The 12225-nt window shown below is 51.1% G+C and overlaps 1 protein-coding gene across 1 annotated transcript in view; it reads left to right on the plus strand.

Annotated features, from left to right (window-relative positions):
• Positions 1 to 1362: 1362 nt before the first annotated feature.
• The window catches only part of IRS2 (insulin receptor substrate 2), a 29028-nt gene continuing 18165 nt past the window's right edge, over positions 1363 to 12225 (plus strand). Inside the window, 3 exon segments of the mRNA XM_019282701.3 lie at positions 1363 to 1938; positions 1941 to 2800; positions 2802 to 5274. Of these exon segments, the coding sequence (XP_019138246.2) occupies positions 1770 to 1938; positions 1941 to 2800; positions 2802 to 5274 (3502 nt within the window). The 5' untranslated portion in view covers positions 1363 to 1769.

The following is a 12225-nucleotide window of genomic DNA, read 5'->3' on the forward strand; positions in this document are numbered from 1 at the left end:
AGGGAGGCTTCCCCAGCCGCTCCCGAAGCGGGCGGAGATGCGGCTGCGGTTAGGAACACGGTGGACGGTTTCAGTACAGCCTCTTCCCTTCATCCCTCGACTTTTACTATCGCTGCCCTCCCCGCACCACTCTGCGCGCTTCGTAACGCGCCGCGACCGCCCTCATCGGGGGGCGAGAGCTTGGCATAACCGCCCCGCAGCCGCCTCCTGGGCCCCTCCGCTCCCCCTTCCTTCCCCCGCTCCCGCCTCACACAGGAAAATGCGGGCTGGACAGACCGCCGCCCCTCCTGGCACCCACCCCGGCCGGGGCCCCTCTGTCGCCCCCGCCCTTCACCTCCCTCCGGTGGAGCGGAGAGAAAGGCGCTCATTGATCCCCGGGCGCGGCCCGCCTGGTGACGAGCGCGCGGGTCCCCTGTAAACAAGCGCGACACTTCGCGCCCCCCCGCCCCCGTGGCTCCCCGCCCCGCGGAGCCCCCGCACGCCCGGTGAAGGAGCGGGAGCGGCCGCGGCGGGGGGAGCAGGGAAGCGGGGTGCCCTGAGGAGACGGGGGCCGCTCTGACCCTGCCGCCGCTCGTTCCGTAATCGCCACGCCGCGATCCCCCAACGGGGCCGGGATCGTTTCCAGAGGAAATGCGGACGCTGCCCTTATTCACCACTAAGGCGAAGCGCGCGGATAAATTAGCGCTGTTCCATTAACACGGACTACGAGCGGCAGCCTCTGTCCCCCGGCCCTCCCTGGGTGGCATTTCCCCGCCGCACGGGGCGGGCGCAGCGCGGCCCCGCGGGGAGCGGGCGCTGCGGGCGGGGGCGGCCGCGCCGCGTGGGCGCTGTGACACACCGGGCGGAGGAGCGCGCGCGGAGCCGCCGCGCGTGTGCGGGCAGGGCTGACGCACACGCGCGTGTGTGCGGGGGGCGCGCGGGGGGCGCCCGGCGCTCACGCACGCCCGGAAGCTCCGCCCGGCGGGTCCGCAGCACCTGATATGGCCTCGGCGAGCTCCGCCGGCGCCCCGCCGTGTCCCGAGGGATGACGAGGGGCAGCACCGGGGCTCGCCGGACGTGCCGAGTCTTCCCGCCGGACCCGCGTCCCCAGCACGTTCCGCGGTGTGCGCGCGGAGGGCAGGGGCGGGCTCCGCGGCGCCCGAGGGGTGCCGGAGGCTGTGGGCGGGAACGCGGAGGGGCGGGAAAGGGGTGGGGGGGAGAGGTTCCCGCTGTCCAACGGCGTCGCGCCGCCTCGCTGCGGAGAGCCCGCCCCGCAGCCCCATTGAGGGCCGCAGCCGTCCTTCGCGCGGCCCGGCGGCCAATGCGGGGCGGTGCCGGCGGCGGCGGCGCCCCGCCCCGTCTCGGTGTGTGAGCGCCTCGGTGAGGCGGCGGTCACGTGTTGTTTTGCTCTTTAGTTGGGGCACTCGGTGCGCGATGTGTTACTTACGGCGAAACTCCCGTCGGCGCCGGCAGCACCAGCGGCAGCAGCAGCGGCGGCGGTCGGGGAGCCTTAGCGGCGTCGCCGGTGCTCGAGCCGGGGAGGACGCCGGGCGGCCGCCGGCAGCACCCGCTGCCTAGAGGTGACAGCGGAGGATCCCGCTGCGGCTCTGGGCACCGCGCTCTTCTACGAAGGAATAACTTTATTTTATCTGCTTCCCTCCATCCTTCCCTTTTTTTTTTTTTTTTCCCTTTTTTTTTTTTTTCGCCCGCGGCGCTCGGGCTCCGGATCCGGTCAGCGTCGGCGACAGCAGCGAGAGAAGCCGGGCGGCGCTCCCGCCGCGGGGCTGGGGATGGCGAGCCCCGCCGTGCTGGGGCTGCTGCCCCCCCTGAGCTCCCCGCCCGGCCCTAACCTGAACAACAACAACAACAACAACCAGGGCGTGAGGAAGTGTGGGTACCTGCGCAAGCAGAAGCACGGCCACAAGCGCTTCTTCGTGCTGCGTGGCCCGGGCGGCGGCGGGAGGAGGCGGGAGGCGCCCGGCTGGAGTACTACGAGAGCGAGAAGAAATGGAGGAACAAGTCCGGGGCGCCCAAGCGGGTGATTGCCCTGGACTCCTGCCTCAACATCAACAAGCGGGCGGACGCCAAGCACAAGTACCTCATTGCCCTCTACACCAAGGACGAGTACTTCGCTGTGGCGGCCGAGAACGAACAGGAGCAGGAGGGCTGGTACAGGGCTCTCACCGATCTGCTCAACGAGGGCAAGGCGGCCTGCCAGGGGTCCCCCCACCGTCACCTCGCCTCCCCCTTCTCCGTCTCCTGCGGCGCGGCCGCCGCCTCCCTGGCCGCCGCCGGCGAAGACCTTAACTACGGGCTGATCGCGCCGGCCACCGCTGCCTACCGAGAGGTCTGGCAGGTGACGCTGAAGCCCAAGGGCTTGGGGCAGAGTAAAAACCTCACCGGCGTCCACCGGCTCTGCCTCTCGGCCCGCACCATTGGGTTCGTGCGCCTCAATTGCGAGCTGCCCTCGGTCACGCTGCAGCTGATGAACATCCGCCGCTGCGGCCACTCCGACAGCTTCTTCTTCATCGAGGTGGGGCGCTCGGCCGCCACCGGCCCTGGCGAGCTCTGGATGCAAGCGGACGACTCGGTGGTGGCCCAGAACATCCACGAGACCATCCTGGAGGCCATGAAGGCGCTGAAGGAGCTGTCCGAGTTCCGGCCCCGCAGCAAGAGCCAGTCCTCCTCCTCCTCTTCGTCCGGGGGGGCTGGCGGGCCCGGCGGTAGCGGCGCCTCCGCCACCCACCCCATCACGGTGCCCGGTCGCCGGCACCACCACCTGGTCAACCTGCCTCCCAGCCAGACCGGCCTCCTCCGCCGTTTCCCGCACCGACAGCCTCGCCGCCGGCGCCGCCACCAAGTGCACGCCGTGCCGGGTGAGAACGGCCAGCGAGGGCGACGGCTGCCGGGTGGGCTCTGCGGCCGGCAGCCCCATGAGCCCGGGCCCCGTGCGGACTCCCCTGAGCCGCTCGCACACGCTCAGCGGCGGCGGAGGGCGGCAGGCGGGGAAACTGCTCCCGGTGCTGGCCGGCGGCGGCGGGCTGCAGAGCAGCCGTTCCATGTCCATGCCCGCCTCCCACTCGCCCCCCTCCGCCACCAGCCCCATCAGCCTCTCCTCCAGTAGCGGCCTCGGCTCCGAGCCTGCCCACCCGCATCACCCGCAGCGCCCGTCCAGCGGCAGCGCCTCCGTGTCCGGCTCCCCCAGTGACGCCGGCTTTATGTCTTTCGACGAGTACGGCTCCAGCCCGGGCGGCGACCTCCGGCCCTTCTCCTCCTCCTCCACTGCCAGCAACCGCAGCAACACCCCCGAGTCGGTGGCCGAGACCCCCCCAGTGCGGGACCCGGGGGGCGGCACCGACCTCTACGGCTACATGACGATGGAGCGGCCCCCGAGTGGCCGCCTCTGCTACCGGCCCTGCCCCGATGCTGCCAGCGACAGGTGCCATCGGAAGCGGACCTACTCCCTAACCACGCCGTGCCGGCAGCGACCTGCCGCGCCGCAGGTTTCCTCCGCCTCCCTCGACGAGTACACGCTGATGCGCGCCACCTTCGCCGGCAGCGCCGGCCGCCTCTTCCCGTCCTGCCAAGCCGGGGCTTCCCCCAAAGTGACCTACACCCCCTACCCTGAGGACTACGGGGACATCGAGATCGGTTCTCACCGCAGCTCCGGCAGCAGCAGCACCAATCTGGGCCCGCCGGCAGTGGGGGGAGGAGGGGGAGATGATGACGGCTACATGCCCATGACCCCCGGTGTGGCCGCAGCCTTAGGGCAGGGAAGCCGGAGCAGCGATGATTACATGCCCATGAGCCCAACCAGCGTGTCTGCCCCCAAGCAGATCCTGCAGCCCCGGGCAGGGGTGGGTAGCGGGTCCCCGGGAAACGGGAGCAGCTACAAGACCAGCTCGCCTGGGGAGAGCTCCCCTGACGATAGCGGGTACATGCGGATGTGGTGCGGCTCCAAGTTGTCTGTGGAGAGCTCAGATGGAAGGCTGAGTAACGGCGACTATATCAATATGTCCCCTCGGGACCCCCAGAATGGGCCCCAAGTTCCCTCCCTCACTCCCCCAGACTTCTTTTTCGCCCCTTCAGGGCATGGGTCCAGTGAGCCCCCAAAGCCCAGCTGCTATTCATACAGCTCCTTACCCCGCTCCTACAAGAGCCAGGGCTTGGCGAAGGACAGCGACCAGTATGTCTTCATGAACTCCCCGGGGAGGATGATCCCGGAGGAGGCGGTGTGTGGAGCGGGCCAGTTGCCTGCAGGCACCTTCGCCCCCTCCAGCCACACGGTGCCTTCGCCCCTGCGGCACAGCCGGACCGAGAGCTTCCTGAGCCAGCGATGCCAGCGGGTGGCCCGGCCCAGCCGCCTCTCTTTGGAGACCTTGCGGACAATGCTGCCCAGCATGAATGAGCACCCTCTGCCGCCTGAGCCCAAGAGCCCTGGTGAATACATCAACATTGACTTTGGGGATGCTGCCATCTATTCTCCCCCCTCACTGCCTGCTGACAGCCCAGCCTCCTCCCTGGGCTCAGGCACGGGACAGAGGCGCTCCCCTCTCTCTGACTACATGAACATTGACTTTGGGTCACAGTCTCCCTCCCAGTCAGGCACGGTCTCGGTGGGCTCCTTGGAAGCTCTCTCACCAGGTTCTTCCTCCAGCACCAGCCAGCCCAATGGACGCTACTTGAAGGCAGCTGTGGGGGTGGCTTGTTCGTCCAGCCCATCAGATGGTGGTGATTACACTGAGATGACCTTTGGCATGGCCACTACCCCACCTCAACCCATCATTCAGAAACCAGAAAGTGCCCGCGTCACTAGCCCCACATCTGGGGTGAAGAGGCTCACCCTCTCTGGGGTGGAGGCTTTCATTCTCTCCAGCCCTCCCCCAGACCCGAATCGGGGGGCAAAAGTAATCCGGGCAGATCCCCAGGGGCGGAGGAGGCACAGCTCAGAAACTTTCTCTTCCACCACCACTGTGACCCCAGTGTCCCCCTCCTTCGCACACAACCCCAAACGACACAACTCGGCCTCGGTGGAGAACGTGTCCCTCAGGAAAAGCGAAGGCCTGGAGGAGGAGCAGGGTAGCAGTCCCATGTGCCGGGAGACCTCGGCTGGCTTCCAGAATGGCCTCAACTACATCGCCATTGACGTGGTGGATGGGTCCCTGGCAAACTGTGACAAGTCCAGGTTGAAAGCCAGGCACCTCCTGAATGGGGGCATCAATGGAGTAGAGATGAGCGCCTATGCCAGCATAGACTTTCTGCCTCACAACCTGAAAGAAGCCAGTGCTGTGAAAGGTGAGTAACTGCATCTGACAGTGCCTGCTGTGCGTGTGCTTTGTGTTTACCATCACAAGGTTGTGTGTTGATGTGTAGAGCACTATCCCTCTTTGCTTCCTTAAAAGTCACTTTTATCCCTTTTTACACATCCTGTAATAAGCAGTCTTACTATTTATAAGGAGTAACTTGGTGGCTCTTCGTATGAGGAAAATGTTTAATTTTGGAATATTTCTTCATGTTTCAATACTACTGTGCCATTATTATGAGTATATACTTCTGGGTACCCCACTAGAAGCTGCTGTTTACACAGTTACTATGTTTGGGCTGCATTCAGAGTTTTCTTATGTAAGATTTTGGGAAGTGTTTGGAAAATGTGACCAAAATAGTTTATGTTAATGCATCTTCTAAATATTATTTAAAAATGTAAAATGATTGAGTTAAAAACAGGATTGTTTGACTGAGGACGTCAGATTACAGTAACAATCCTTGGCTCTCTAGCTGAAAAACGCTGTAATATCAAAATGAGAAGGATAAATTTAATATCATGGTTTTGAAAAATCTCATGTCTTGCAAAAGTTTAACAGTAAATCATAGTGGGCATGGAATGTGAATTTAAAAACTGATAATTCTTTCCAGAAGTCCCTATATGTTTGAGCTGTTGTACGCTGTATCACATATTTCACTGAAGGGCCCACCGTGTGGTGGTGTGTTCCACAGTTGATGGTTTATGGATTGCAGATGTTGGGTGTCAAACTGAAGGAATCTGAAACTTAGGGTGAGAGAGAATTTAGATTTTCAGTATGTAGCTATTCCTTTTATTAGGTGCTCCTTATGCTGGGGAAAAAAAAAAAAAAACGAAAGAAACAAATATCCTTCCTTCTTCCCCAAAATAGTAATCCACCTTCTCTCAGTGAGTGAGGGTTTGTACACAACTGGGGGCTGGTTGAGGAGGGCACAGAACAGCCAGTCTGTCAGGGAGGAAGTTAATGATGAGACACTGGAAGGATTGTCTTGGCTCTTGGATTTATGCAAGATATGGTAGTCAGACCCTTGTGCATGTATAGCTGTAATATGTGTTTATGGGTCTAGCTGGGTGAAATGACAAACCATGAAAAAGTAGTTGCTTGGAGGGGAATAGGTGTTGCTTCTCTATTCACGGTGCTGATAGAGGCATCGATAACAATGAGCAGCAACAGCTTTTAAGAGCTACTTGCAGGGTTTTTTTTTCCTTGTGTTTCTTCAGTAGCTAGTTGATTTTGAAGAAGAAAATATTTTCTCTCTTGATAGGAAGTACAGGAAGATGGAAAAGATGAGAGATGCACCGTTTGCAGAGCAAGCTTTGAACCTAATTAAGACGAGAGGATTGTTGAATGCAATGTCAGAGTTTGAAAAGATGAAGGCTTATTCTGAATGACTGGAAGGGTTGAGGGCCGAGCCTTATTTGTCTCTTGCTTTTAGTTTTGGTGGGGTCGCTTTCAGGATCCTTCTGGCTTGCCCGAGCCCGGTGCGGATGCTGCAGCCCCCCTCTTTCATTGCCCGGCCTTGGGATGGCGGTCCCGGGCGCCAGCAGACGATCACGCCCCTTTGCTTTGCAAACGGATTTTTCGCAGAAACGAGGAGCTTGTCTTGAGCCACCTACAGCCCCAATTGCAAACGAAGCCCGGTGTTGGGAAAGAGCTATTTCCACAGCATTCCCCAAACTGCTGACCCTAAGGGGGGGGTGGGGGCGGGCACCGGTTACCGGGAAAACCCGGCGCGGAGCGCGGTCGCAGCAGGCGGCACGCGGGAATGGGAGCGGCGGGCGGTCAGATAAGGAGAGGGAAACGACCGCTGTCCTTCCCATCCAGTAAACAAAAGGATAATGCCGTGAACGCCACCGTATTAATGTGGTACGCGGCTTACAGCGGAGAGGCCTCAGTGCTGCTGCTGCGTGTGTTTGTCCAAGGATGGTTATAGGGTTGCCTTATTTTAATATTTAATCTGCATGTGTGTTTGTTTTTCCTCTTTCCCGTAACCTTCTAAACGCAGATCACATGGAGGAGTGGTGCGGGGAGGCTCGTTGGAATTGACACTATCTGTAGGAGGTGGGCTGTCTTCTCCAGCACCTTGCTTCCCTGAGAAGGGTGCCAGCCTGTAGGGTGCACTCAGAGGTACGGGATGCAGGGATGGATGGATGGATGGATGGATGGAACCAGAGTCAGGTCAAGGTAGTAAGGAAGAACCTCACACCACCAGCATCCTCAGCCAACAGTGGGTTGGGTGCCATTAATGGGGGGGGATCAGGTTAATTGCACTTGTGGCAGCCAAACTGAGGAAGTCAAAGCATGGGGAAGGGGAAATACATCACAAAGGTCTTCATTGGTGTAAGTTTAATCAAATCATAAACTTCTGCAAATTTCCTAGATTCCCTTTTGGTTTTCATTGGGACTTCACAACCAGAGTTTGTTTATGGCAGGTCTTCTGCCAGTGCTTAAAAAGGTCACCCAGCATTTTGCTAATGTATTTGAGTTTTAAACATTGTGATTTGGGAGACTACTAAGAATTTCAGTTTTACTGAGAAACATACTCTGTTTAAATAAAACTATACTTTGCTTATAGGCAAGATTATTTTAACAGTAGTAATTTGGGTAGATTTGAGAAAATGTAATTCTGTAAAAAATACTGATTTGCACAAGAGAGAGCTTATATAATCAGCATTGTTTAGTTTGCACTTTTTTCAAACTTTGTTTTTAGCTGCATGAGAAAAGTGAGAAGTTTTCTTCAAAAACCAAGGGTGGTTTCTAGTAATTTTAAAATGATGGATAATCCACTGTTTAATATTTAGAACAGGAGACCGTGATACAGAGTATACAAACAAGCTCCTTGTAATTACCTTCTCAGTAAATTAATATTTTGATTTGTGCAAAATACATGTAAAAACCCAGTTTGAATTCTTTCTTAAGGTCTGTAGCAGTAGTTGTATTTTCACGTGGATAAATGTTTCGAGGGAAATTATTTGTGTAATTTAAAGGTGGCTGGCTTTCACGTGTAGTGTGTTTCTCTGTTATCAGTAACTTGCCTCTGCTGTAGGGAGTGCTGTGCTTTTGGAGATCTCTGTCCATATTACCCTGTCATGGCAAGAGCAAGGAGTGCATCCACAACTGCTTTCAAAACAGAACAGTTAAAAGGTTGCTTGAAATTATTGCTTCATTTAGTTTTACTGTGTTCTGAAAATGTGCAACTATTTAGGAGCTGGAGAAACAATTGCCTTCATCTGATATGTAAATAAAATAATACTGTTACTGGTGGGTTAAAACTTGTTACTTGCTAATAATAAATTATGACTGCTTTTTTGCTTAAAAACATATGAACTGTGTATGGATTTCTTTATTTATGGAGATGTTTACACTCGTTTTTCTCGTATAAGTGTGAATTATTTATTCCAGTATATTTATGAGATTACACTCAATAATGATGTGAATTTTTATGGTGGATCTTAGTTCTGTTGAAGTAAAATGAGAGTTTTGTCTCTGTCTCAAAGGGGTTAAGATTTTACCCTTTGTGTGTAATCCTAGAATTCTTAAGATTACCATTAAATTTAGTGGGTGTATAATAGGGAATTTTCCTTAATCGAAATCACCAGACTCGAGTGGGTAATCTTTAATTTTGTTTTCTTTTCCACTCACAGAGTGCTCTGTAGTTCTAATTTGTAAATGTTTCTAGTAGTTGGTCTAGTTTTCTAAAACTGAACAGGTATTATGTGTAATAACGCAAAATCCTTGAGGGTTCTTTCCCTCCTGTGTCAGTTTTTTTGCCTTGATTTGTTTGAAGAAATCATCATCTGTAATGCTTCTACTTAAGATCATAATAAGGTGATTTTTGGTAATAATGATCCTCCCCCTGCACTCGCCTTGTCAATTAGTTTTTAGTTTTGTGAGGGTTTTATGGCTGCACCTAAACAATAAAAAGCCTATTTTAAGAAATCTCTTCCTCTGTCTTTCTAATGACATTTTAGATTGTTGAAGATGTAAACTTTGTTTTCTTTTTCTTTGGGATTACTTTGCACAATGAATTATATTATTAAGTTGTTTTTTGACCTCCTCTTCATATGCCAACTACCAAAAAGTTTTGGTTCTCAGAGTGACGTGAGAATGTTTAATTGTCTCTGTAACAAAATTAATGCTCATTTCAAAATAACTTCTTAAAAGTGTTAAAAGAACTATGTGCTGTGTTGGAAATTTATACATCTTTTAAAGTCTTTTTTGAATAAATCCATTGTAGTATTTTCTCTTTCTGTTCTGTAAGAATATCAAACTAACAGCAGAAAGAACTGAGCTACTTTTAATAACTTAAATAGCTTGAGCTTTTAACTTAACCTCAAATTTTTAATTCTAAGTGTTTCTTTTAAACATCTCGAAATTCACTTACTGTCTTTCAGATGGCACTTTGCAGGTGACCAAACCAAAATGGTTAGATCTGAACCTAGCAGTGCCACTTGTGAAACACAAAATGTAAACTGAAATGATCTAGGATTAAATGAAGCTTTTGATATTTTAAATTATGTTGATTATATGGGTGTCAAGCTTTTTACAAGCAGATAGAATATCATGATATCTATTAAACCTTTTTTTTTTGCTTTATACTTTATGTTTAGCTCTACTTCTCGTAGAAAGAATGTCATGGTTACTTTGAGTCGTTGAAGATAAATTGTTACAGACCAAGTTGAATGGTGGGTTTGTTCTAAAATGAACCAGTACAGTCATTGCTCAAGGCAGAGGAAATGCTTAGGTTGATGATTGCTTTTGATTACTTGATTTCTTTCAAGATAGCTACAGAGACTAATGTTCGTTTGTAAGTAAAAAGAATAAAGGAGTATTTGAACAGAAAGGGTATTAGGACATGTTTTATATGGTGGGGTTTGTTGGTTTTTTTGTTTGTTTTGGTTTTTTTTATAAAGGAGAGACTAACATGGGTTTCTTTACACTTGATTTACTCTTATTTTTAAATAGCGTTAATTACACTGGAGTGGTTTATAAACTGAAACACAGCAAGCATCCACTGAAAAATTTAGCCAGTTACTGTATGTAATCTAACTTCCCTCCCTATTCTGCAGTTAAATGGCAGCATAATTACATCCAGGTATTTTCTGTCTATATCAGTTTTTCTCCAAAAGCACCATTAATGTTTCTTTTTAAAGTAATAAACATCTTAAAAAATGGTTATATCTGTGGCTTTTTTTCTTCCGAATTTGTTGAAATACAGTACACTTTTTATACTGGTTATCCATATGTTTTTTTCTTTGTGTCTGTGTTCATTGTGTTAGTCATGATACAGCAAATTTTGTGGAAGTTTTAACATTAAGTTGATGCAGTACGTGTAATAGCAATTTAAAGTGTATATGTTGACTGATTTGATAAATTAGGATGTGTAATTACGAGAGGTTCACAACTCTCTGGGTTTTTTGTACTTTCTTCTGTGTATGCATGGAAATCAGTATTATCCCCTGAGTTTTCAGAAGATGGTGTAGTGACCTCCAAAGTTCAGATATGTTTTTTTGTGTCTGTTGTCTGGCATATAGTTATTTTTAAAGTTTTGTGCATATGTATGTAGGGGGTCGAGTTGTAGCTTTGAAAAGCCAAGTTCAGCTCAATAGTCCCCTTGCTGCTGGTTGTTGAAAAGGCTGGCTCTCCTGCAGCTGAGTTTTCAAAGGAAAACTTGTTTGTTTGTTTGTTTTTGTTGTTGTTTGGGTTTTTTTTTATGCTTGTGTTTGTGTCAACTGCCTTTAGCTATCCAGCATGTGCGCTTCTTGGATTAGTCAGTCTCCCAGGGCTCTGGAGAAGCACCAACAGTAAACAGAACCAGCAAAGGTGACTGGTCCCATTCTTTTAAATACGAGTTATAAAGTAGCATGCATTCTCCCTTGCATCTCTGTCAGCTTTGGAGGAAGCCAGGATTACTGGTTTAGATTGTATTTGCAGTTTCCACGCTAATGCAGATAGAACGGATCCCTCAGCTGCAGGGTTGGTGTTTGTAGTTAACGCAAGCTTTTAAGACTTAGGTATTTCAAGCCTGATGCAAACCACAGAAAAATCAATGTGAAGATTGCTTACATCTTCACAGAGGGTCACCTAAAAGTACATTTCATGGAGTGTTAAAAGTGCTAAGACATGTCTAGTAACATTTGAGGCTCACTTAAAGACAGCAGGAGTTTGCAATCTCTGTGTCGCCAGTTAAACAATAATGAGTAACTTTCCTGAAGAATAGGTAAATTCCTGCTTATTTCCATGGAGTTGTGCTATTGCTTGGTAGCTCTGGTGACAAATTGGCTACTAAACTGGGACTGTTTAGGAAAGATTTTCAATCTGATGATGAGAAATCCCTTTAGAAATTGATTTAAAAGGCCAAGGACAATACTTGGAGTTCTGTTACTATTTTTGCTTTAAAAAAATATTTCAAAACATTCTCAGTGTTTTTATCAGTGATGGTGACCCCAGACTGTGTATAGCTGTATCAAAAACAGTAATTAAAAAAAATCAAGTTCTTGCTCACAGTGCAGGACAAATACACTCTGGAAAGAGGCTTGTTACAAGTGAACAGTGGGGAGATACTTTCCAGAATAAACATCTTTGATGCTAGGGTGGGTTTTTTTGTTTGTTTTCAAATCCAGAATTGCCCATCTCAGTTAAATAAAAGTTACTTCAGAGTGTGTTTTTTCTCAGTAAATCAATCACAAAAATAGTTAGGAAAAAAACAACCCAAGCCACAAACCTAAGCCCCCACCTCTGATGGTAACATCTACACTGCAGAAGAGTAATGTAATAGCTTTATTGCGTAGATTAGGAATGATTCAGTGTTTTGTTTGCATTATTTGTCAATCTCTTCAGCATCCTAGAGGAGAACACTTCCTTCCTGGCAGATGGCAGCCCCAGGGCCATGCACCTGCCATTACAAGCACTACACAGTAGTAATCCACCCCAGCATTGCTGTTGA

Source organism: Corvus cornix, chromosome 1, assembly GCF_000738735.6.
Source record: "Corvus cornix cornix isolate S_Up_H32 chromosome 1, ASM73873v5, whole genome shotgun sequence".
In the NCBI taxonomy this organism is placed as follows: domain Eukaryota; kingdom Metazoa; phylum Chordata; class Aves; order Passeriformes; family Corvidae; genus Corvus; species Corvus cornix.